This window comes from Sapajus apella, unplaced genomic scaffold (genome assembly GCF_009761245.1).
Source record: "Sapajus apella isolate SASKATOON/1434 unplaced genomic scaffold, GSC_monkey_1.0 scaffold7, whole genome shotgun sequence".
NCBI lineage: Eukaryota > Metazoa > Chordata > Mammalia > Primates > Cebidae > Sapajus > Sapajus apella.
Genome location: NW_022436947.1, coordinates 1,950,743 through 1,972,158, shown reverse-complemented (window position 1 = coordinate 1,972,158; position 21,416 = coordinate 1,950,743). Strand labels below are relative to the sequence as shown.

Sequence of the window (21,416 nt, the reverse complement as noted above, 5' to 3'; positions counted from 1 at the left end):
GAAGAAAGGTCATTTCAATACTGGATATGCGTATGCATGTGTAAATCTGTGCTTTAAGGGCCTTGTGGCGTTAAAGAAAGTTACTAAAAAGGAAAAACAGGGCTGAAATGGCTTTTCCTTAGTTGACTCGCACAAGATGCAAGTTTAAAAGGGTTGTTTCAAAGACTGGGTGGGTGGCTCAGAGGAATTGGCGAGGTCCAATTGTTAAGGCATTGGCCTGGAATGAAATCAGGGGTCAATTAGTGGCTTGATATACTGAGCAGCCTTGGGCAGCGACCGTGTCCTTTGCAGCTTTGCACCCTGAGAACTGTGCAGCACATGTGTCTAGATGCAGAAGGCATGGGAAGGTACACACAGGCTTACAACCCCTCGGCCCGCACCGCTGTGAACTCAACTCACATACCCTTGGAGGTGTGGGAGGAAGGCAGCTAAGGCCAGTATCCCTGGCCGAGCTCTGAGGCCTAAAAGGACAGAACATTCTGATCCAGGTTCATGCTTCTCAGCAGAGTGAGGATGCAGCCAGGAGGAGGAGGGATAAAGAAACAACCATTTTTGGCTGGGCGTGTGGCTCACATCCATAATCCCAGCACTTTGGGAGGCTGAGGCGGGTGGATCACCTGAGGTCAGGAGTTTGAGACCAACCTGACAAATATGGAGAAACCCCATCTCTATTAAAAATATAAAATTAGCCTGGCGTGGTGGTGCATGCCTATAATCGCAGCTATTTGGGAGGCTGAGGCAGGAGAATCGCTTGAATCTGGGAGGCAGAGGTTTCAGTGAACCGAGATTGTGCCATTGCACTCCAGCCTTGGCAACAAGAGCGAAACTGCTTCTCAAAAAATAAAATAAGAACCATTTTCAACCCTCAGCATTGCTCCGAAGGGCCACCCTTTGAGAGCGTTCACACACACACACACACACACACACACACACACACACACACACAATCCCCTAGCCTGGCTATGGAATCAGGCTAAAAATTTTAAAACTGTTGCACTGAATGACTTACTAAGAGGTGAGAGGTTATTAAAGATCCAATTACTGGGATTGCCTAGAGCTTTTCCTTTTATAAACTCTAGTGCTGTTTGTTTCAAATAATGAGTTGATCTGAGAAAAACCTCCCAACCACAAATCCAGGACGGCCATGTCAAGACAGAGCTATACGGTTACTAAGAAAACTTGCTTTAAAACCATCTAAAGTCTGTATACATTCCATCAAGCAGATGTGTGTTTGCGCAGTGAAAATGCGGCACAGATGTTAAGAGGTAAATATTTTTCTAAGCTCTAGCCGATGGGTGGATTAGACACCTACATCTATCAGGGTGCGTATTTTTCTTGGATAGGACCATAAACCAGCACCATTTCAGTCCTCAATGGGCAGTGTTCAGATAGCTTCCCTGACGCAGTGTGAATAAAAGAAACCCATCCACACTAATGTTCCTCTCCAGCGCACAGGCCCTAGAGAGTGGCCTTTCCTCTGGCCTCTGTAGCTGGAAGTTAAGACAGATTTCTGCAAGACTCTGACAGCCCTTTAGCAGACTGTCTGGGCTGGAATAAGAGGAAAGGATGCTGGCTGCAGTTTTGCCCATAGAAAAATGCCCGGTGTAAGCCATGCGCAGTGGCTCACGCCTGTAATCCCAGCACTTTGGGAGGTTGAGGCAGGTGGATCACTAAGTCAGAAATTTGAGACCAGCCTGATCAACGTGGAGAGACCCCGTCTCTAATAAAAATACAAAAATTAGTCAGGTATGATGGCTCATACCTGTAATCTCAGCTACTCGGGAGGCTGAGGCAGGAGAATTGTTTGAACCTAGGAGGCGTAGGTTGCAGTGAGCTGAGATCGTGCCACTGCACTCTGGCCTGGAAACAGAGCAAGACTCCATTTTAAAAAAAAATACCCAGTGTAGAGGTGGCTATGCCCTCTTTCCCATCATTACCCCTACACCACCTCAGCAAAGCCATAGCCAAGCCTCAGGGACCAGAATGGTATCACACCCTGAGGAGTTTCAGAGGTACTGGCAGAGAGGTCTGGGCATGCTCTGGGGTCCTGTGCTGGTGTCCCAGAGCTGAGGGAGCAGAGGATGCTCACTTCCCTTGTGTGCCATCTTGCCTGACCCTACCCCAGCTCTGCTCCATGGGAGCAGGGCCAGCAGTGGGACCACACCAGCTGCCCAGATGTTGACCAAGAAGCAGGATGGCAACTGGGGAATGCCAACCCTTGAGGATGCCATTTGAAAATCAGAACAAGCAGGGCCTGGGTGGAATGAGGCTGGCAACTACCCCCGACCCTTCACCATTTCTCAGCTATGAGAACCCAGCAGGCCGATGGGAAGCTGAGGACTTGCTTCCTTAGCCTCAAGGTCTGTGGCGCCCATAGCCTTCACCTTGAGCACTGCTAGGATCCCAGTAGGCACCGTCCAAAATCACAAGGCTGGGGTGCAGTGGAGCTGCAAAGGCATCAGCATTCAGGACTCCCGCTCTAAATAGCATGCACTTGTCATCAAACTCAACACACGCTTCCTCCAGTGCACATACTGCATTACGTTTTTGTCTGTTGAGTCATGGATTGCACACCTCACGTGTGCTCAGCACAAAACTGGCATGGTGTTGAGGGTGGGGTCCCGCCCTGGAGTTGCTTATAATCTTACGGAGGAGAAAAAGCAACCACACGTGAAACGACAAGTCTTAAAAGATGGAATCAGACGCTCAGGTGTGTGGCATAGATTATGAATGCAATTGAAATTCAGAAGCCAACGAATTGAGAAAATGCTGCCACTAGCACAGTACTGTGAATGAAATTCAAATATTTTCCTGTTGGTGTGAATGAAATTCTAATATTTCCCTGTTGGTGGTTCTGATACTCTCCTTTTGCCATTTTAGTCCCATAAACTTCAGAAAACAGAAATGTGCCGGTTGTCCTTCATGACATCAAAGAGCGTTTCAAAGGAGGATATTCTAGGAATGCGCTCTGTTAACACAAAAGCAGTTTAGAAACACTCCTACTGTTACAATTAGTAGTAGTGAAAATATAAAGAATATGCAAATGCCTGATAAAAAGGGTGGAGGAAGAAAGCTCTACTTAAATGGGGGCAGGGGATTACAGAGAAAAAGAGGGAGGCAATATGAAGATCTGATATGAAGGCTAGCGGATACAGAAGGCAAAGCCTAGAGACTTTGAAGACAGGCGTCATCAAACTAGTCCCCTCCCCTCGCCCCACCTTTGTTAACTTTCTACCGTGTGAGAAAAACTTGTGGCTGCCCATCCAAGCCCTACGTTGCACATAAGTGAGCAGTACAGCACGTGCTTGGCTTTCAATCTATATGATGTTTTCATTGTTTTATTTTTCCAAAACAAACCACCAACCAACAGTACAAAATGTATAAAGTGAAAAATAAAAGCCCCCTCCTGGCGTTCCTACCTCCTCCAGCTCATTGTGAACTGTCGGGTGGGGACGTTGCTAAAAATTCTCTATGCATAGACAGATATACATGATCATATATATATAGTACATTTGCTGTTTTTGCAGAAATGAGAGCCACTGTGCATACTGTTCCATGACCTGCTTTGGTTTTTATTTTATTTTATTTTTATTTTAAGACAGAGTCTCGCTGTGTCACCCAGGCTGGAGTGCAGTGGCGCAATAGCTCACTGCAACCTCCGCCTCCCGGGTTCCAGTGATTCTCCTGCCTCAGCCTCCCAGGTAGCTAGGACTACAGGCATGTGCCAACATGCCTGGCTAATTTTTTGCGTGTGTATTTTTAGTAGAGACGGGGTTTCACTATGTTGGCCAGGCTGGTCTTAAACTCCTGACTTGTGATCCTCTCGTCTCGGCCTCCCAAAGGGTTGCTTTGTTTTTCTTAACAAAGCGGCTCAATGACTTTCAAATCAGCCCGGATAGAATGGCCTCTGCCTTGCTCAGGGCAGCATCCTACACTGCTCTTCACTGCCCCAGAATCTGCCTGACCAGTGCTATACTGAGGGACATTCAGGTGGCTTCCAGGCTCTCACCATCCCAGATAACTCAGCAGTGAGGAACCTTGGTTCATACTGAGCATTTCAAAAGCTACACCTCTGTATCTTCCTCCTTTGTTCTCCAAGAAGCCTCACTCTTAATGACTGACTGCAAGGCCAAAATGTGCATTTTTCTGCTTGTGTCCCTTAGAGGCGGGGAGACTTCCTCCAAATGGTCCTGGATGCCCGACATTCTGCAAGTCCCGTGGCCGTGCAAGACTTTGACATTGTCAGAGACGTCTTCTCCTTTACTGAGTGCAAGCCGAACCCCTCCCGGCAACACCAGCCCAGAGCCATGGCCAGGCCTTTGACTGTGGATGAGATTGTGGGCCAGGCCTTCATCTTCCTCATTGCTGGCTATGAAATTGTCACCAACACACTTTCTTTTGCCACCTACCTACTGGCCACCCACCCCGCCTGCCAAGAGAAGCTTCTGAGAGAAGTGGACCTTTTTAAGGAGAAACACGTGAGTACAAATTGGGCCTAGTTGCTCATGGGATATCCATAGGACTATTGATTTTGTGTTTGTGGAAGTGAAACTTGTTTTTAATAACTTGCTAATATCACATTCTAAGCTTATAAGATGAAACAGGGTCTTTGTTCAGCTTCTCCTGCTCTCCGGGTTAGCAAGTAAAATGGAATGTTGAGAACAACCACCACAACAGAAATACACATTGTGTGTGTACCTTCACTGTCTGGGGTAGACCATGAAGCCAGGCCTGGCTCGAGGAAGCTACAGAGGTCCAGGAAAGAGTCAGGCCCAAAGGGCAGGGATTGGGAAGGAGTTATGGCTTCCCAATGTCTGACTTGGAGGGAGGCAGATGTGAGCCAGAAAAAAGAGCCACGCTGGAGGCCAGGTGCAGTGGCTCACGCCTGTAATCCCAGCACTTTGGGAGGCCCAGGCAGGCAGATCACAAGGTCAAGAGATTGAGACCATCCTGGCCAACATGATGAAACCCCATTTCTACTAAAAATACAGAAATTAGCCCAGCATGGTGGCACGTGCCTCTAGTCCCAGCTACTCAGGAGGCTGAGGCGGAAGGATCACTTGAACCGGGAGGCGGAGGTTGCAGTGAGCCAAGACTGCGCCACTGCGCTCCAGCCTGGCAAGATTCCGTCTCAGGAAAAAAAAAAAAAAAAAATACCGAGAGAGAGAGAGCCAAGCTGGAAGGCAGGAGGGGACGAAAGGACAGGCCAAGCTGGAGCCAAACTGAAGACCAGGGGCTGAGGAGGAGGCTCACACATGGAATAAGGGAAGACGGGGCCCATCAGCGCCCAGGCCAAATTCTGGGCATTTCTTCTAGATGAGGCCCCCTTGGTCACTTGTAGCGGATATAACAAGGGTGCTGAGCAAGGCTACCTTATCACCTCTCTTTTTCCTCTGGATGCTTGTATGGGTATAACTCGGACTCATGAGCTGTTAAAGAGATTCATTTTTAAAATCTGTGCTCTCAAAGGAAAACTACCACAATGGAATCCTTGCTATTACATTCTGATATAATTGCTATTACATTCACAGTTTTGGAATGTGGTCTATTCTGTTACTGGAACAATTTTAAAAAGTTTCAATTAACCAGAGACTACTTCCCAGGAAATTCTGCTGCTTTATCCTACTGGGGAAGTAGAGGCAAAGTTAGTGTCTCTTCTTCACAGCAGTTTTTAAATATTTGAAAACTGCATTCACTGTGTTACTAATTAATTGTCTCAACTTTAGGCTCAACATGAGCTTAGGGTCAACTTCAGGTTCTAAGTAGTTATGACAACTGCCAACCTGGGCCTTTCCAAATGCTGCTTATACAATTGATTTACTGAGCCTAGACACAAGAGTTTATATTTATCCTTATTACTGTTCAAGTCAGTCAAAATAATTTTGAATCTTGATTCTGCCATCTGTTATATTAGCAATTCCTCCAGCCTCGTGTCATCTGAGACGTACTAAGCATGTCTCCTATTTCATCCAAGTCATTGATTAAAATGTTCAACAGGACAGGACTTCCCTCCAGATTGACATTGATCCATGAATCAATATCCTTTGGGCATGGAATCTCAACAAGCCATGAATCCAAATGACCCTGCCACCCATCTTATTCTGTTTTATACGTAGCAGTGTGTCTATTTGTTCTTAAATTGAGGAAAGAGGAGAGGCAGGGACCAAAGGCGACTGGGCTGCGTTAATGCAAAGGAAGTGAAAGCAGCTGGAGGAAGGCGGTCTATTAGCTGCAGACAACGGAACCCCAACCCAACTGGTTTAAGCAAAACAAAAACAACAAGGAAAAACAAGCAGAAAGATTCATGAAGGTGAATTTCTGAGTACATTTAATTGAGCAGCTCAGGAATAGACATGTCTCTAGGCAAATCTTTGTCTAGGTCTCAAACTGGTGCACAGGCCCGTTTCTCCCCGGTTCTTGGCTGTTCTCTCTTATATTGGCTCCATCCTCCATCCTGCTCTCTGTTCAAAGCCCCAAGAAGCCTGTCAAGAGTGTCTGGGACTACACACTTCCTTGCTGGTAACCAATGGAGAAGAGAGGGTCTGCAGCCTAAATTTCCCAGCCAGAGTCATGAGGGTCACTCTGATGGGAATACTTAGGTCACCGCCCTTTCTAGAACCAACTCTTGCAGCAAAGGGAATGGGGGCCTTGATAGGGTTACACCAATCAGACTGTAGCCCTAAGTCAATCACGCTCAAGTCACATGACTGAAAACCTGGGAAAGTGACGTCTCAAAGGAAGCTTAGCATGCTATACCAGGAAGGCATTAGAGGGAAGCTCAGCACTCTGGTCTCGGTAAACGAGAAAGCACATCAAATTAAAGACTCGAAGCATCTAAAGAGTGCCCAGCAGCGTAGCAGATATGGCAGAGGCTAGAAGACGGGGCAGAAGCTCTAAGAGACAGAAATTATGACCCTCACCTTGCAGGAATTTAATCGCCAATTGAGAAACAATGTCTATGAAACAGTATCTCCCTTCCAACCACAGGCCTGCAGGGCAATAGAAGGCAGCAGATAATCAGGTCTAGAACGTGTGGTGTCACTTAGAGAACCACGGGGCCATCGGAGTCTGTCCCACCAGCTATAACGATAGTCACATCTGGTTATGTTAATCTGCCAGGAGGACACAGCAAGTGTTTCCATTCAAAGGCCCTCGTGCATGCACCCTTTACCTCTGGCACGGCCTTATCTGGCCAAGACCTCATGGAGGGTGTTGTTGTCTCACCAAACCCGGGCCTCCTTCAATCCCCCAGCCTGGGAGCAGGGCTTCTCCTCCCAGAGGACCACATATTAGGTCGGGCGAGGTGGCTCACGTCTGTAATCCCAGCACTTTGGGAAGCTGAGGTCGTTGGATCATCTGAGGTCAGGAGTTCGAGACCAGCCTGACCAACATAGTGAAACCCCATCTCTACTAAAAATACAAAATTAGCTGGGTGTGGTGGCTATAATCCCAGCTACTCAGGAGGCTGAGGCAGGAGAATTGCTTGAACTCAGGAGGCAGAGGTTGCAGTGAGCAAAGAGCACACCATTGCACTCCAACCTGGGCAATAAGAGCAAAACTTGGACACACACACACACACACACACACACACACAAAGGACCTCATGTAATTATGGGGCTGTACAGAGAATGTTGCAAGGCACTGAGACCCCTCGGACAAACAAACAGATTATAGCTGGTCAAATTTTTCAAAGTTTCATGTGCATAAAGCCAGATGGGAAGACTGCTTAGAATGCATGTTCCGCAGTCCTGACCTCAGGGGTTCCGATTCCATAAGTCTGGGCTGGGGCCCAAGAACCTGCATTTTATTTTATTTTATTTTTATTTTTTTGAGTTTTTTTTTTTTTTTTTTTTTGAGTTTCACTCTATTGTCCAGGCTGGAGTGCAGCGGTGCAATTCTGGCTCACAGCAACGTCCACCTCCTGAGGAACCACATTTTAAATAAATGTTTCCAGTGATTCTGATGCAGGTGGTACCTGGTTCCACCTTAAGACAGCCTTAGACTCTCACAGGCTCAGATCCCTCTTCCAAGAAAAAAAGCAGGAGCCAAAGCTCTCCTAAGCCAGGCAAGCCCCCAAGGTGATTTTCTTTCTGTATGTAACAGCTGGGGGTAACAGTCTCTGAAAAATGGGAATATCTGTAGCTGTCTTTTTTAAAACGTACATTTTGGTAGTCACGATAACGTTGCTTTGCACACCCACTCAATGAATATTGGTGGATTTTCTTTTTTTCTTTCCTTTCTTTCCTTCTTTTATTTTTTTATTTTATTTTTTACTATAATCAGAGCTCTGTTAATATGGGCCATCTGTCAGGACATGGAAATGCAGATTAGATGTTCACACATTAGATATTTTCCTGAAAATATTCCTGAAAATTTGCATGTAAAGTATGACTTGTTATAATTTTCCTGCTGGTTTCCATTCAACAAATATTTCTTGAGTGCCAGTTAATGCCAGACTCTGGGGCTCCAGCCCTACGCACGAGGGTGTTCTGACCTAGCTCTTCTGTGCCATCCTGTAGAGCATCCCCAGGCCTCATTAGATGGCCTTCCCTTGTTTTTGTCAATGAGATTGCTTAATTTGAGGTCTAGAGTTTCTTCTCCCCAAGCCATTTCTTTCATAGCAATGCACCATGAGAATCTGACAAAAGCTACATCCCTCCCTCCAAGAAAGAGAACAGATATGTATGTGACATCAGTTCAGACTCTTCTGTGGACAGTGATAGAAAATCCAGTCCAGATTGGCTCAGGGAGCTTACCCTATAACTGAAAACTCCAGAGGGCAGAGCTGCCTTCAGTCATGGCTTGATGCAGGGGCTCAACCCCGTCCCTGGGACACAGGTTGTTCCCTCTCCCCATCTGGCAGCTCCAGTAGCTCTTGGCATACCCCCTTCTCAGGCAGATCTCCCATAGGGGTTTCAAGACAGCTGTGTAACCAGTGTTTTGAACAGTCTGAACTCAGTGAAGTACCAACTTGAAATCATTCAGTGGTTTTTTTCCATGTATTTCCTTTAAATGTGCTCTGATGAATCTCCTTTTCCTGTCCGTGATGATGCCTTGCACAGATCTTAATGATTTCTGTTCATTTCTGGGCGCATTAAAAAGTCCAGGCCAGTCTGGTTCAGATGAAAACTCCAGTCTCAAACCCAGTCAGTGCTCTTCTGTTCTCTTAGCTCAGGCCAACCTGTGGCCTGAGGATGCTGCCCTGGAGAGGAGTGGCCTGTTTTTTCCCCTCATTCTACTCCTTCCCCACCCCTGTTGGGCCTCTTTCTCCTCCAGGGGTGGAGCCTGTGAACAGATCCCCAAATCCTACCTACCTGGGGCTGCCCTCAGTGCCTCCCCCAAGAGGCTTCTGATGTGAGATAGTTGCAAGATGTATTCAAAGGACTCCCAGGTCTGATGTCCTCACTGCATAACTCCCTGCCAGGGAGACCGGCATCAGCTACCACCACCAGCTCCTGCCCCAAGGCAGCTAGGTGGAGAATCTTGAGCAGGTTACCAGCTAGATGGCTCCAGCTTCCATGCCTTCCCCAGTATCCATCCGGACCATGGGAAACATACCACAGGGCCATACCCACAGTGGCCAACTTCTGCCTGCCCCTTCCTCCCTCTGCCCTGCAGTGTCTCTCCAAGTACTTTTTCTTTGCTCAAATAGGCAGAGAGGGCACATCAGCAATTCTGCTGCATAAGCAGATGGCCGAGGAGAATGCCCCACCTCTATGAGTGACTCTGTTGAAGACCCCTGTCCTTGGCTTGGGATTGGGGAGGACCTTCTTCCCTAGGCCAATGGCTCCTTGCTCTAAGTTTTCCTTAAATACCTCTAATGTCTTTATAAGCAGAGGATGGGGGTAGGAGAGAGCAGGTTCAAGTTCAACGAGAAGAAGCAAGAGTCTCTTTCCTGGAAGTATCAGCAAAAGCCTCACAGCATCTCAGTGACCTCAAGAGTCATGCACCCACCCCTCAACCAACCCCTGGACCCCAAGGGAATATGATGCCCTGATTGGCTCAGACCTGGGTCATGTGCCCCATCCCTGGAGTTCCTGTCTAGGTGAGGCCTTAACCAAACCACTGATATCTCAAGTGGAGGAGAGGTGGATCCCCAAATCCCTGTTACTAGAAGTGGGGTAAATAGCTTCTGGGAACCCAGGAAACAATGTGTCTGCCCACCCGTGTACATAGAATCCGTGGCCCCTAGATTAGAAGCTCCCACTTCCCAGTTTCCTATTATGTGATCACGCTCACCTTCCCTCTGCACTTTTAAAATCCAGCTTGCCAAAATAGAAGGCGTAAGTCCGGCCGTGCCTGGAACAGCCTGCTCTTGTGTATTTCTTGCAAATGATGTGGCCACTTTATCCAAAGTTTCCTGTGATTTCTGCAGGGCCAGTTGGTCCAGCTCAGCAGTTTTGCCTTATTGCATCCTTCACCATTTGACAAGTGAAAATGTCAGGCATGAAAGTCAATAATTCAGATGCTCTACTTTTAGCAGTTCTAAACCCCTGGTGCATATAAGGATGCTCAAAGGTCTTCTTCACTATTGGAGATTGCCTTGATGCACGTTTTAGAACCTGCACGTTCTGTCTGGCAGCATCCCAGCTCTCATCCCATATGGCCTTGGTTGCCTTTCTTCTTTCAGGGTATAGATTTTGGTTCCACCTCCTAAAACAGTTACAATTTTTTTTTTTTTTTGAGACAGAGTCTTGTTCTGTCTCCCAGGCTGGAGTGCAGTGGCACAATTTCCGCTCACTGCAACCAGCTTCCGCCTCCCTGGTTCAAGCGATTCTCCTGCCTCAGTCTCCTGAGTAGCTGGGATTACAGGTACATGCCAACACGCCTGGCTAATTGTTATGTTTTTAGTAGAGACAGGATTTTGCCATGTTGGTCAGGCTGGTCTTGAGCTCCTGGCCTCAAGTGATCCACCCGCCTCGGCCTCCCAAAGTGCTGGAATTACAGGCATGAGCCACCATGCCTGGCCTCAATCTACTTTCTAATGCATGCCTCCAGACTGATTCTTTCTGGGCCACATGTGGTTTGGGAATTTTATCTGGTCTCCCCTCCTTTTGTCCCACCATCAAAATCCAGTTTAAAAGCTCCTTTCTTAAGTCCTCCAGTCTCTTGGAGAACTCTGTCTATTTTCCCATGTTGCCTTGGTCTATGGAAAAAGAAGTACATTGAGTAAATTCAGTAGGGGAAAAGTGGGGAAAGCGTTATACCATTTGTACCACTTGTAAGTGAAGCTAAAAAAACCACACCATTTATTTAATGAGACCTTTGTTACATGGATGCTTCCTTGTGTTCTCATGTAGTTTTGAAAAGGATGAGAGAGAGACAAATAACAACTCTTTTCATATAAATTGTATCTGCTGTAGCTTTAGTGTTCTATGTTGAAATTACTGACTTTTGATCTGGCTAAACCATTTTCGTTTCTTCTCTTTGGTGCCGGACTGTGCCAGCCAAAATTTATGACCCATTTTCCTTCTGCTTAATTGTTGTTATAAATCTGCTGTGCAGAACCCAGTTGTAAATTTATCACAAACTGGATTGGATTGATATACAGCCTCTCTTTAGGATAATTTGAACACAGTTATGCCTTAGAAGGAAGGCCAGATTCTTAAAACTTCTCTTGAAGAGCTGCTTTGTAACCATTATAAATATCTAATTGAAACACAACTTACTCTTCCTTTTTCTCTGAAGGATAAAAGGATATTCTGTGCTGGTTATTTGAGCTGATTAGCTCACGCTGCTCTGTGAGCAAAGTTGAAGATTTGTTCCTTGAAGCGGTCAGAGGATCTCCAAGAAAAAAGCATATTCTGTGCTTACAAAAAAAATAGCCATTTTACCCCCAACTAGCTATTTCGTGAATACACATCATTTGTCACAGGGGAAGGGTTGGGCAGGAAAAAAGGTGAATAGCTTAACACAAATTTATCCTCACTGTGGAAAAAAAAAAATGTCTCCCCACGTGAATCTCACCCAGGGAGTAGGGGATGGTTGACTTTGAGATCAAATTAAAAACTGGAAATGGTTTTTTCCCCATGGGGAGGGTTTCCTCTCCTTTGCTCAGGTCTGCTGGGGTCGGGCTACCCAACAGTTAGCGAGGAGTAAGTTCAGGAATTCCCCATCAATTCAATCCCCCAGCCACACAGGGCTGGGGAATGCTGCCGAGTCCCCGCCTTCTGACGGACCCCATAACAGCACAATGGGACAACAGAGCATAAAGCCACAGGGACAAGGGAAGAGGGAAAACAGAAAATGCCTTACAGCCCTAACACTGAAATCCAAAACAAAGACAGCGACACTGCAGCATGGGAGAAGTGGCAACAGGCTACAGCCCCAGACCGGAGTTAGAGCACAGCAAAGTTTAACGTGCATGGGAATCACCTGGGAGTCGTTAAATCTGCAGATTTTGATTCAGCAGATCTGTGACGAGCCTGAGGGGTCTGCATTTCTTTTGTTGTTGTTGTTGTTTTGAATCTCACTCTGTCTCCCAGGCTGGAGTGCAATAGCGCAATCTCGGCTCACTGCAACCTCCGCCTCCCAGGATCAAGCGATTCTCCTGCCTTAGCCTCCCAAGTAGCTGGGATTACAGGGGCACACCACCACGCCCAGCTAATTTTTGTATTTCTAGTAGAGATGGGATTTCACCATGTTGGCCAGACTGGTCTTGAACTCCTGACCTCAAGTGATCCACCCGCCTCAGCCTCCCAAAATCTTGGGATTACAGATGTGACCCACTGTGCCTGGCCAAGAGTCTGCATTTCTAACCAGCTCCCAGGTGTTGCTGATATTGTCAGTCCACGGCCCACCCTATGTACAAGGAGCCAGATTCTGAACCATAAGTGCTGTGTCTCTCACATGTGCTGGATGTAGCCAGTATGTGTTCCTCGTGACACTTAACGTGCTCATGTTCTGCAGTAGTTTACATTTTGCTAATAAATCTCAATGGTTTCACGATTATTCCATAATCAGGATGGCACTGAGTTTATTGAGTGATGCAGGAATGACCCAATCCTAATACATTTTAGAAGTGTATTAATCCTAAATGAAGCCTAAAGTCATCTATTTCCTTAAATAATTTTCTCCATGGTGGGAGTGTAGGGGGAGCTTTTGAGTTGATTTGAACTCATTTTCAAAGCAGCTGAAGATGGCAGCCTGAGCTTTCTGTCAGGACATGTGTGTACACTGGAGACCCATCACATTCAACGGCGCCCATCAGGCCAACCCTTTTAAGCAGGGAGCTCCACCTGGCCCCTTAGCTCCCCTACTCCCCTATACCCCTTGGTTATCTGGGAGGCCATGCCAAAGTACTATAGCCAAAGAAAATGTCCCCTGATGCCATTTCTTTGGTGGCCTAGAACAGAATCTGTGCTATTTTCACTAGAGGAAGGAACTTCAGCACGGGACCTTGGAGATGTATCCAAGGTCCCCCCCTCCTATCCTTTCTGGAAGCATCTGATCCTGCGAAGTGGCATCCTGACAACTAATAACAGGGCAAAGGAGTCTTCCCAGCCCGCAAAGAGGGGCCTTTCTGGGTATGTCTCTGGAATTCTGTTTTGGAAGTTAGGATTTGTGGTCACTGCTACCAATGCACCAACTCCCAGGACACAGGATACTAGGGACTTCTGTGCCAGGTCAGTGGACAACTCAGGAGTTTCCAAAGCAAGGTGACTGATCAGTCTGGATCAGGTGGCAGAGCCTCAGGTTCTAACTAACCATTTAGTGATTATGCACACAAAATTACGTAGAGATCCATCCTGGAGACACCTGAGGGAAGGTAGGCTGTGCCTCCCAGGGGCTACCTGGGCTGCAAATGGGTGCCAAGACCTTCCTCTGCCACTACCCAGGACCCCAGACTCCTCCACATCCCCTGGAGACAGCCAAAGCCCATGCCCACAGTCACCCGTCAGGAAACTGAACACCTCCGCCTGGAGCCTGTCCCAGGAGCCTCAGGGTGGCAGCCAGGAGCTCAGAGACCTGCTGTGCCTCTCCCGGTCCTCCCTCTCCCTCTCATCGCGCCCGATTTCTCTGTTTTCTTTCCTCTTTCCTCTCTTATTGTTCACAGCACTATTTCATCTCCTTCCCCTCTTTCTTCCCATATTCTTGTTCTGACTCTATTCCCCAGGTCCAGAGAGGCCCAGAATCTTCCCTTCCCCTGCTCCACCTCCTGACCCATTGCCCCCCCCAGCCCCGGAGCCCCTGGTCATCCCAGAAGCCTGTAAGTGCAGGCAGCAGCCAAGGACCACACGCCTGCAACGGAGAGGGCACAGGGGAGGCAGGGCGGAGAGCAGGAAGAACTTGCAAGTGTTTTTTTCTGGGCTGCCTGGCTTAATCGAGTGCAGCACTTCAGCACTTTGAATTTTTAGCAATTAATGCCCCAAGTCCCCCTCCCCCAAGTCCTTGCAGAGCAGAGGGAGGGGCACCTGCAAAGAGATGTCCCTCCCGGGAATGGGCCACACCAATCAGCGTGTATGTGGTGCCTTTCATGTAGCAAATCAGAGTCGTTCATATTCAATAGCTGGATCTCTAGAGGTGCCAAGCTTTGCTAAGCAAATAAGCTGGTGGGGTTGGTTCACATCCATCCAGAAAAGCAAGAATGAAAAATAAACTTGGGAAAGTCAACTCCACAGGTGAAGCTCAGTTTTCTGTGGGTCCGCTTGGCACGGAGCTAGATTCGCGACTGAATGGCTCATTTATTTAACTATTGCGCACATTATGGGCTCTTAAAACTTCAGAAGAATTGGTTTTATTCCCAACAATTAGCTCTTGAAATAAAAGAACAAACACACTTTTTTTTAACTTCCCCAGACTCTGTTGACCAAAGTCACTTTCACACTAGTAAAGTGGAAGCTTCAAAATGGTATCATTTGGTAGGAATTTAAAGACTTCTTGTCCCCAGAAAACCTTTTTTCATCACTAGGTTTACAGTTTTCCATTGGGAGGGCCTGACTTTGTTTTGACACATGGTCTGCTATTAACACTAACACCCACTCATCTTGGGAGGGGAAGATCATCAAGTCCCATCTAGGATGTAAGCCCCACAAACAGGAAGCCCCGTGCTGGGTACCTTGGTAGGTTCCAGGGCTGAGCACAGTGACTGGCATGTGAGAAATACGTGTTGAGAAAAGTTAGTTCACTCTTTCTTTTCTAACTGGAGATGAACTCCAAGCACAGATTTGAGGGGGGATGTGCAGGGAGGCACAGTGGCTAAAACATGTGGGGTACTGCACCAGGCAGGAAGGGGTTGGTGGAGTCAAGGAGAGAAGGGCATTGCCGGGGGAGATGGAGGCAGGCTGAAGGCAATGTATGGAGTCCCTACAGTCCTACAATTGCAGTGCAATTGCCCAGTCATATCATGTCAAGACAAGGAGGGAGCCTCAGCCCTTGGCCTCTGAGGGGACCTTTGGGGATATCTAGGGTGGCTTCCCATCCAGGACAGATACTGGAAAGGTCATGAGGCTGGCCTTGCATGCTGCTGGCAACAAGAAACTTACTAGCCTGTTCCCTGCGGCTGCTAGAGTCCGCCTCCTCTTTCAGCTCATGGTATTTGAGCATCTACTATATCAGCAAATTAATAGCTTCTGCCTGAGGGCAACTTCCACACTCCACTAATAGCCAATCACTGGGCACCTCAGGGCCGAGAGAGGAAGGAAAATTGGAAAATCAGTCTAGAATAAGGGACCTTTCCAAAATGTGTGCTTATGGCCCAGACACTCCGTTCACCCTAGGTTTTCTGGAAAGTCTGTTTTGCCCCAGGACTGTGGACAGCATTATGTTTTGTTTAGTGAGTTTTCTTTTTTTTTTTTTTTTTGTTAGATTATGTTTTATAACTGAATATGGCTTGTGTGAAAGTATCAGCTACTGGTGTCTGTTAGTCCAGGCATATAAATATTCCAGATCAGAAGGGAGGTCTGACTCCCCCTGTGAATTGCAATGCACAAGTTTATAAAGTTAAGCATTTCGAAATCTGTCTTTCAAATTTAAATATTTAGATTGGGTCTCTAGGACACAAAAGGCAATTCCTGTTTCTCACTCACTTAATTTGATTTTTTTTTCTTTTGGTCACACAAGTTGTTTTTCAAAGCCTCATTCCTTGAATGTTCCCTATAGGAGGAATGTAATTAAACTCCACTGGCCTCCCCCTGCTGGGACCAAACAGGGGCCAGAGCCGTAGGGAGCATAAAACAGATACTCTGCAAAAGAATCCTTATTGGAAAGATGAGAAGAGAAGCAACTTCCCTCTGGTTATGAACAAGAAGTTTTAGAAAGCCACCCAGGCTCTTTTTGCAATGGGCTTAGTCTCCAAGACATTTTAATTAGTAATTGAAGACTGGAAGGAAGGGGATAAACTCCTCACCTCCCTCGCTCTAGGCAGGAACTTCAACTGGATGAGTAACTGGTTCAAGTGGCTGAGGAGGAGGGAGGTCTGGAGGGAGGGTGGTTCCTGAAAACAAACCGACTTTTTCATGACAGTGGTATAGCTAGATACCCCGGCCCCCGGTTGTCACTGCTTTTGTGGTGCTGCTTCTTAAAGGCAGTTCTCCCCCCTCACCAGAGGCAGGCACTGCTTCTCTCTGGGACACTCAGCTGGCACCAGGGCAAAGAAGCTTGTGCTGAGAGATGGCCAAGCTGGACTTCTCTCCCACCAAAGAGCATGCTTCCCACCAAGTGAGGAGGTGGAAAGATCCTAGCAGGGAACCCCGAGACCTGGGTGCTAGCGTGGGCCCCGCCATGAGAGCACATGGAGGCCCTGAGCTGGCACCCACTGGCAATGTGACATGGATCATTCACATAATCCCTTCCTTAGTTTTTCTGTCTGTAAAATGGGGACAGTAACATTATGTAGCTCATAAGGTTGTCACCAAGATTAAGTGAGTTAAGAATACAAGTGCAGTGTTTGAACAGTGGCAGCATCACAGACGTGTAACTACTCTCATTCCCCTCTCTGTGACTCAGTTTCCTTATCTGTAAAAAAAAAAAGATTGGACTAGACCTCTTCTCCACTGTTGACGATGATGATGATGATGATAAATAAATGTTTATATACCAGACCCTAGACTGAACAAAAGTTACCTTGATCCTCACAATAGCTGTATGAAGCGAGAGTTATCACCAACCCCATTTCCGTGGTGGGGAAAGAGAGGCTGGATTAGTCAGAGATCTCCAGAGGAACCACACCAGTAGGACAGAGACAGAAAGACATTTATTTTCAGGAATTGGCTCATGTAATTTATGGAGTGTGGCAAGTGTGATGTCTGTAGGGCAGGCTGGCAGTTTGGACACCCAGGCAGGAGTCAACATCGCAGTCTAGACACAGAATTTTTTCTTTTCCAGAAAATCTCAGATTTTGCTCTTAAGGCCTTCAGCGATTGATGAGGCACATCCATATTATGGAGGGTAATCTCCTTAAAGTCAGCTGATTTTAAATGTTAACCATAGCTACAGAAGATCTTCACAGCAATCCTGGGATTCATGTTTGATTAAATAACTGCCCACTACAGCCTAACCACGTTGACGCAAAAGGCTAACCATGGTAAATAACTTGAGAAGCTAAGGTAATGCTGTAGGATGGGACCTAGGTTGGATTGGCAATCACGTCTCCCGACCCCATAGTCTGTGTTCTTTTCCACCTTGTCTCTAATATTCCATGATTCCATGGTTCTGACGCCATTCCTCAGCGCTGTGCTGTTCCTGCCTGACCAAGTGGCTCAGTGGTGGCTCTGGCATTCCTAGAAAGGGGATTTCAGGGCTGCCTGCTGGGAAGGGATGGTTGAAGCTGTGTCTGCACTGCTCCTTCACAGCACTGAGAAAATGCCAGTCATCCAGGAGGACCGGGCAGCCCTGTCCTCGCCACAGTGCCCGCACCCTCGTTGGTCACCTTTGCAGGCATCATCTGTGACCTGTCATCCAGGCTCTCAGCCGGAGGATCGCAAGTTTCCCTGGAAGGTCCTGGGCTTGTTGGGGCTTCTCCCACTCTTACCATGTCTTTTTCATGGTCCATCCTCTGAGTTTCTGAATTATGTTTCTTCGTGGTCCATGAGGCACAAGATGAAGAGTGCATGGGCTCCCCTGACGTCCCTGCCTCCCTGACACTTAGCCTACTTAGGAAAGAACATCCCTGAAGCAGAGACGTCACCCCCAGGGTTGCCTTCTACCAAAACAGACACCCTGCTTGGTGCCTTTCTTGCTGCCATTTATAAATGATCTTGTCTCCTTCCTTGTAGAAAGTTTTTCAGCCATTCCAGGCCTTCTCTTTGGGTTCCATCCCTCTGGGATTTTTCACAAATTGCATTCCTTGTAGTTCATTTTCACTGTTTCTTGTTAGGGAACATTCAACATGCACCCGAGACATTGGCATGCCGCCCGATTCCCTCCAGCCTCCCCTCTGCTCATCGCCAGAGCTGCCTCTGCACAGGGAAGTCGCTTTCCCCCCACTCTGGGGACTCTGTCAGCGGTCAGGCTTGATGCTGTAGCCAGCCAGCCTTTCATTGCTGCCCAGTGCCATATTCATCTCCGTTGAGAAAAGTCCTTGGGAAGTGGTTGGGAGCCAGGGATCAGCCCTGCACACTGAGATCCGAAGATCAGGGAGGCGCTTCCTGCACTCTCGCCTGGAAGGAGATGGGATTAGCCACCCTCACCAAATTCCCAGATTCTCTCACTGAAGCAGGCCAACCCTTGGTTTGAATGGGGAATCAACTCAGGGTTTTATAGTAGACGCCAGCCTTCCTATAGGTAGAATCTGACTTCAGACAGCAAGAGACTCTAGAACAGCTTAAACTCCTGTATACGCCTCTCCTATGCACGCCACCGATCAGACCAAAGGCCACATGCCAACCAAGGCCCAAGAGCAGCCAGGGGTATTTCCGTGTCCTCAAGAACTTTCACAAACTGTAGCTGCTTGGGTTCCAAGTCCCTGGAGACTCTGATTTAGTGGGTCTAGAGTGAGGCCTGGGCTTCTTTTTTTTTTTTTGAGATGGAGTCTCGCTCTGTCGCCCAGGCTGGAGTGTCATGGCACGATCTTGGCTCACTGCAGTCTCTACCTCCCGGGTTCAAGTGATTCTCCTGCCTCAGCCTCCCAAGTAGCTGGGACTATAGGCAAATACCACCACGCCTGGCTAATTTTTGTATTTTTAATAGAGATGGGGGTTTTACCATGTTGGTCAGGCTGGTCTCGAACTCCTGACCTTGTGATCTGCCCACCTCAGCCACCCAAAGTGCTGAGATTACAGGTGTGAGCCACCAGGCCTACAAGGCCTGAGCTTCTTAAAAGCCCCAGGAGATCCTAAGATGCAGCCAGAAGGAAGAACGGTTGCCAGAGTCCCATGAGGCACAGATGCAAATGTGAACAGTGACCTTGGGTTGCATTATCAATAGCCGGACTGACTTTAAAAACACTCCATATCCTTCCTGGAGCTGCTGTTTGCTTTTTAGAAAAGCCCCTCATCTGATTATCAAGAAGTTGTGGGTTTTCTGTGATCACACTGTGGTCAGATCTAGCCCAACCAGAGAGCCAAAAACAAACAAACAAAAAACAGGTCTGAGGCCAGCCCCATGAGATGATTGCCCTGGTGACATTGAGCAGAAAAGCCTGTTTGAAATCATCTCAGAATCATACCAGACCCAAATCCAAGAGGTCATCTGGTCTGTGCATCGACTCTAGGAGGCAGTATTACTCCATTTCATGCGCTAATAAAGGCTTACCCAAGACTGTGGAATCTACAAAAGAAAGAGGTTTGATGAACTTACAGTTCCACGTGGCTGGGGAGGCCTCACAATCATGGCGGAAGACAAGGAGGAGAAAGTCACATCTTATGTGGATGGTGGCAGGCAAAGAGAGAGCTTGTTTAGGGAAACTCTCATTTTTAAAACCATCAGATCTCATTAGACTTTCTCACCGTCATGAGAACAACCTGGGAAAGACCTTCTCCCCTTCCCTATGAGTCAATCACCTCCCACCAGTTTCCTCCCACAACAAACACCTGGGAATTGTGGGATTTACAATTCAAGATGAGATTTGGGTGGGGACACAGCCAAACTGTATCAGAGGGTGAGGGGCTATTTCTCCATGCTACCGACAAGGCAACTGAAGCCTAGGGGCATTCCAGCACAGGCCCACACCTTATCTCAGAATGAAGAGAGAATGCTTCTGGCCGCCCAGGATGGGGTGCAGTGGGGTGGGGTGGGGTGCAGAGTCTCTCTCCCCACCACCACCTCCATCCTTTTCCATTTCTCTGAAAATCTCATTTGATGATTCCCCAGCCTGGCTGCAAATTAAAGATTTGTAGACCTGAGAGATGCTAATGATGGTTATCACCACCACCACCACCATCGTAACAGTAAACATTTATGGAGCACCATAATTATTCATAACAATTTTTATGTGTTAAATAAATCTGGCCTAACTCTATAGGGAAATAGGCCCTGATAACCAAAAATATTGGATAAATTAAAAGTCTCCTAGAAGCGTCTACTGAAAGAATCTCAAGTTCCATAACACACAGACCATTCAGTGGTGTTGTTTCTGGGCCTGATTCACTGTGGGTCACTTGGACAATGTTGGGGGTATTGCCCACCTCCTAGGGCTCAGTCTGTGGCTTGTGGCCAACCGCTCCTCTCTGGCGTTCGTGCTGGCTGTGCTAAGGCCTGCTGCAGAAACATCTCATTTCCAACATGTTTTTCTCAAGCAGTGATCCTGTGGGGGTCAAGTCTTCAATATCAGATAACATTGATAATAATTATGATAGAAGTAATAAGAAGCCAGTCACAGTGGCTCATGTGTGGAATCCCAGCACTTCGGGAGGATCACCTGAGCCCAGGAATTCAAGACCAGCCTGGTCAACATGGTGAAAACCCAGTCTCTACTAAAAATACAAAAATTAGCCAGGCATGGTGGCGCATGCCTGTAATTCCAGCTACGTGGGAGGCTGAGGCAGGAGAATTGCTTGAATCCAGGAGGCAGAGGTTGCGGTGAGAGAGAGAGAGAAGGAGGGAGGGAGGGAGGGAGGGAGGGAAGAATAAGAAGAATTCCCATTCATTGAACATGTGCTTTGTTCTTGGTGCTCTTGATGCTATTCCAACACCAATTAGATATTTTCCCCCATTTTAAAAATTAAAGTGGCTGGCGCAGTGGTTTACACCTGCAATCCCAGTACTTTGGGAGGCCAAGGTGGGAGGATCTCCTGAGGCAAGGAGTTCGATATCAGCCTGGGCAGCATAGTGAGACTCCTGTCTCTACCAAAAAAAAAAAAAAATCAAAAATCAAAAATTAGCTGAGCCAGGTGGTGCATGCTTGTATTCCCAGCTACTCAGGAGGCTGACGTGGGAAGATTGCCTGAGGCCAGAATTTGGAGGCTGCAGGGAGCTATGATGGTGCCACTGCACTCTCGCGTGGGCGACAAAACAACAGACTTGTCTCAAAAAAAAAA

General features: G+C 47.4%; 1 protein-coding gene across 3 annotated transcripts in view; it reads left to right on the top strand.

Annotated features, from left to right (window-relative positions):
• Positions 1-21,416, top strand: part of TBXAS1 (thromboxane A synthase 1) — a 179,599-nt gene that overhangs the window by 117,190 nt on the left and 40,993 nt on the right. For all 3 annotated transcript variants that reach the window (XM_032275635.1, XM_032275637.1, XM_032275636.1), the window contains one exon: positions 4,164-4,478. In XM_032275635.1, coding sequence (XP_032131526.1) covers positions 4,164-4,478 — 315 coding nt within the window. The remainder of the gene's footprint in view (positions 1-4,163; positions 4,479-21,416) is intronic.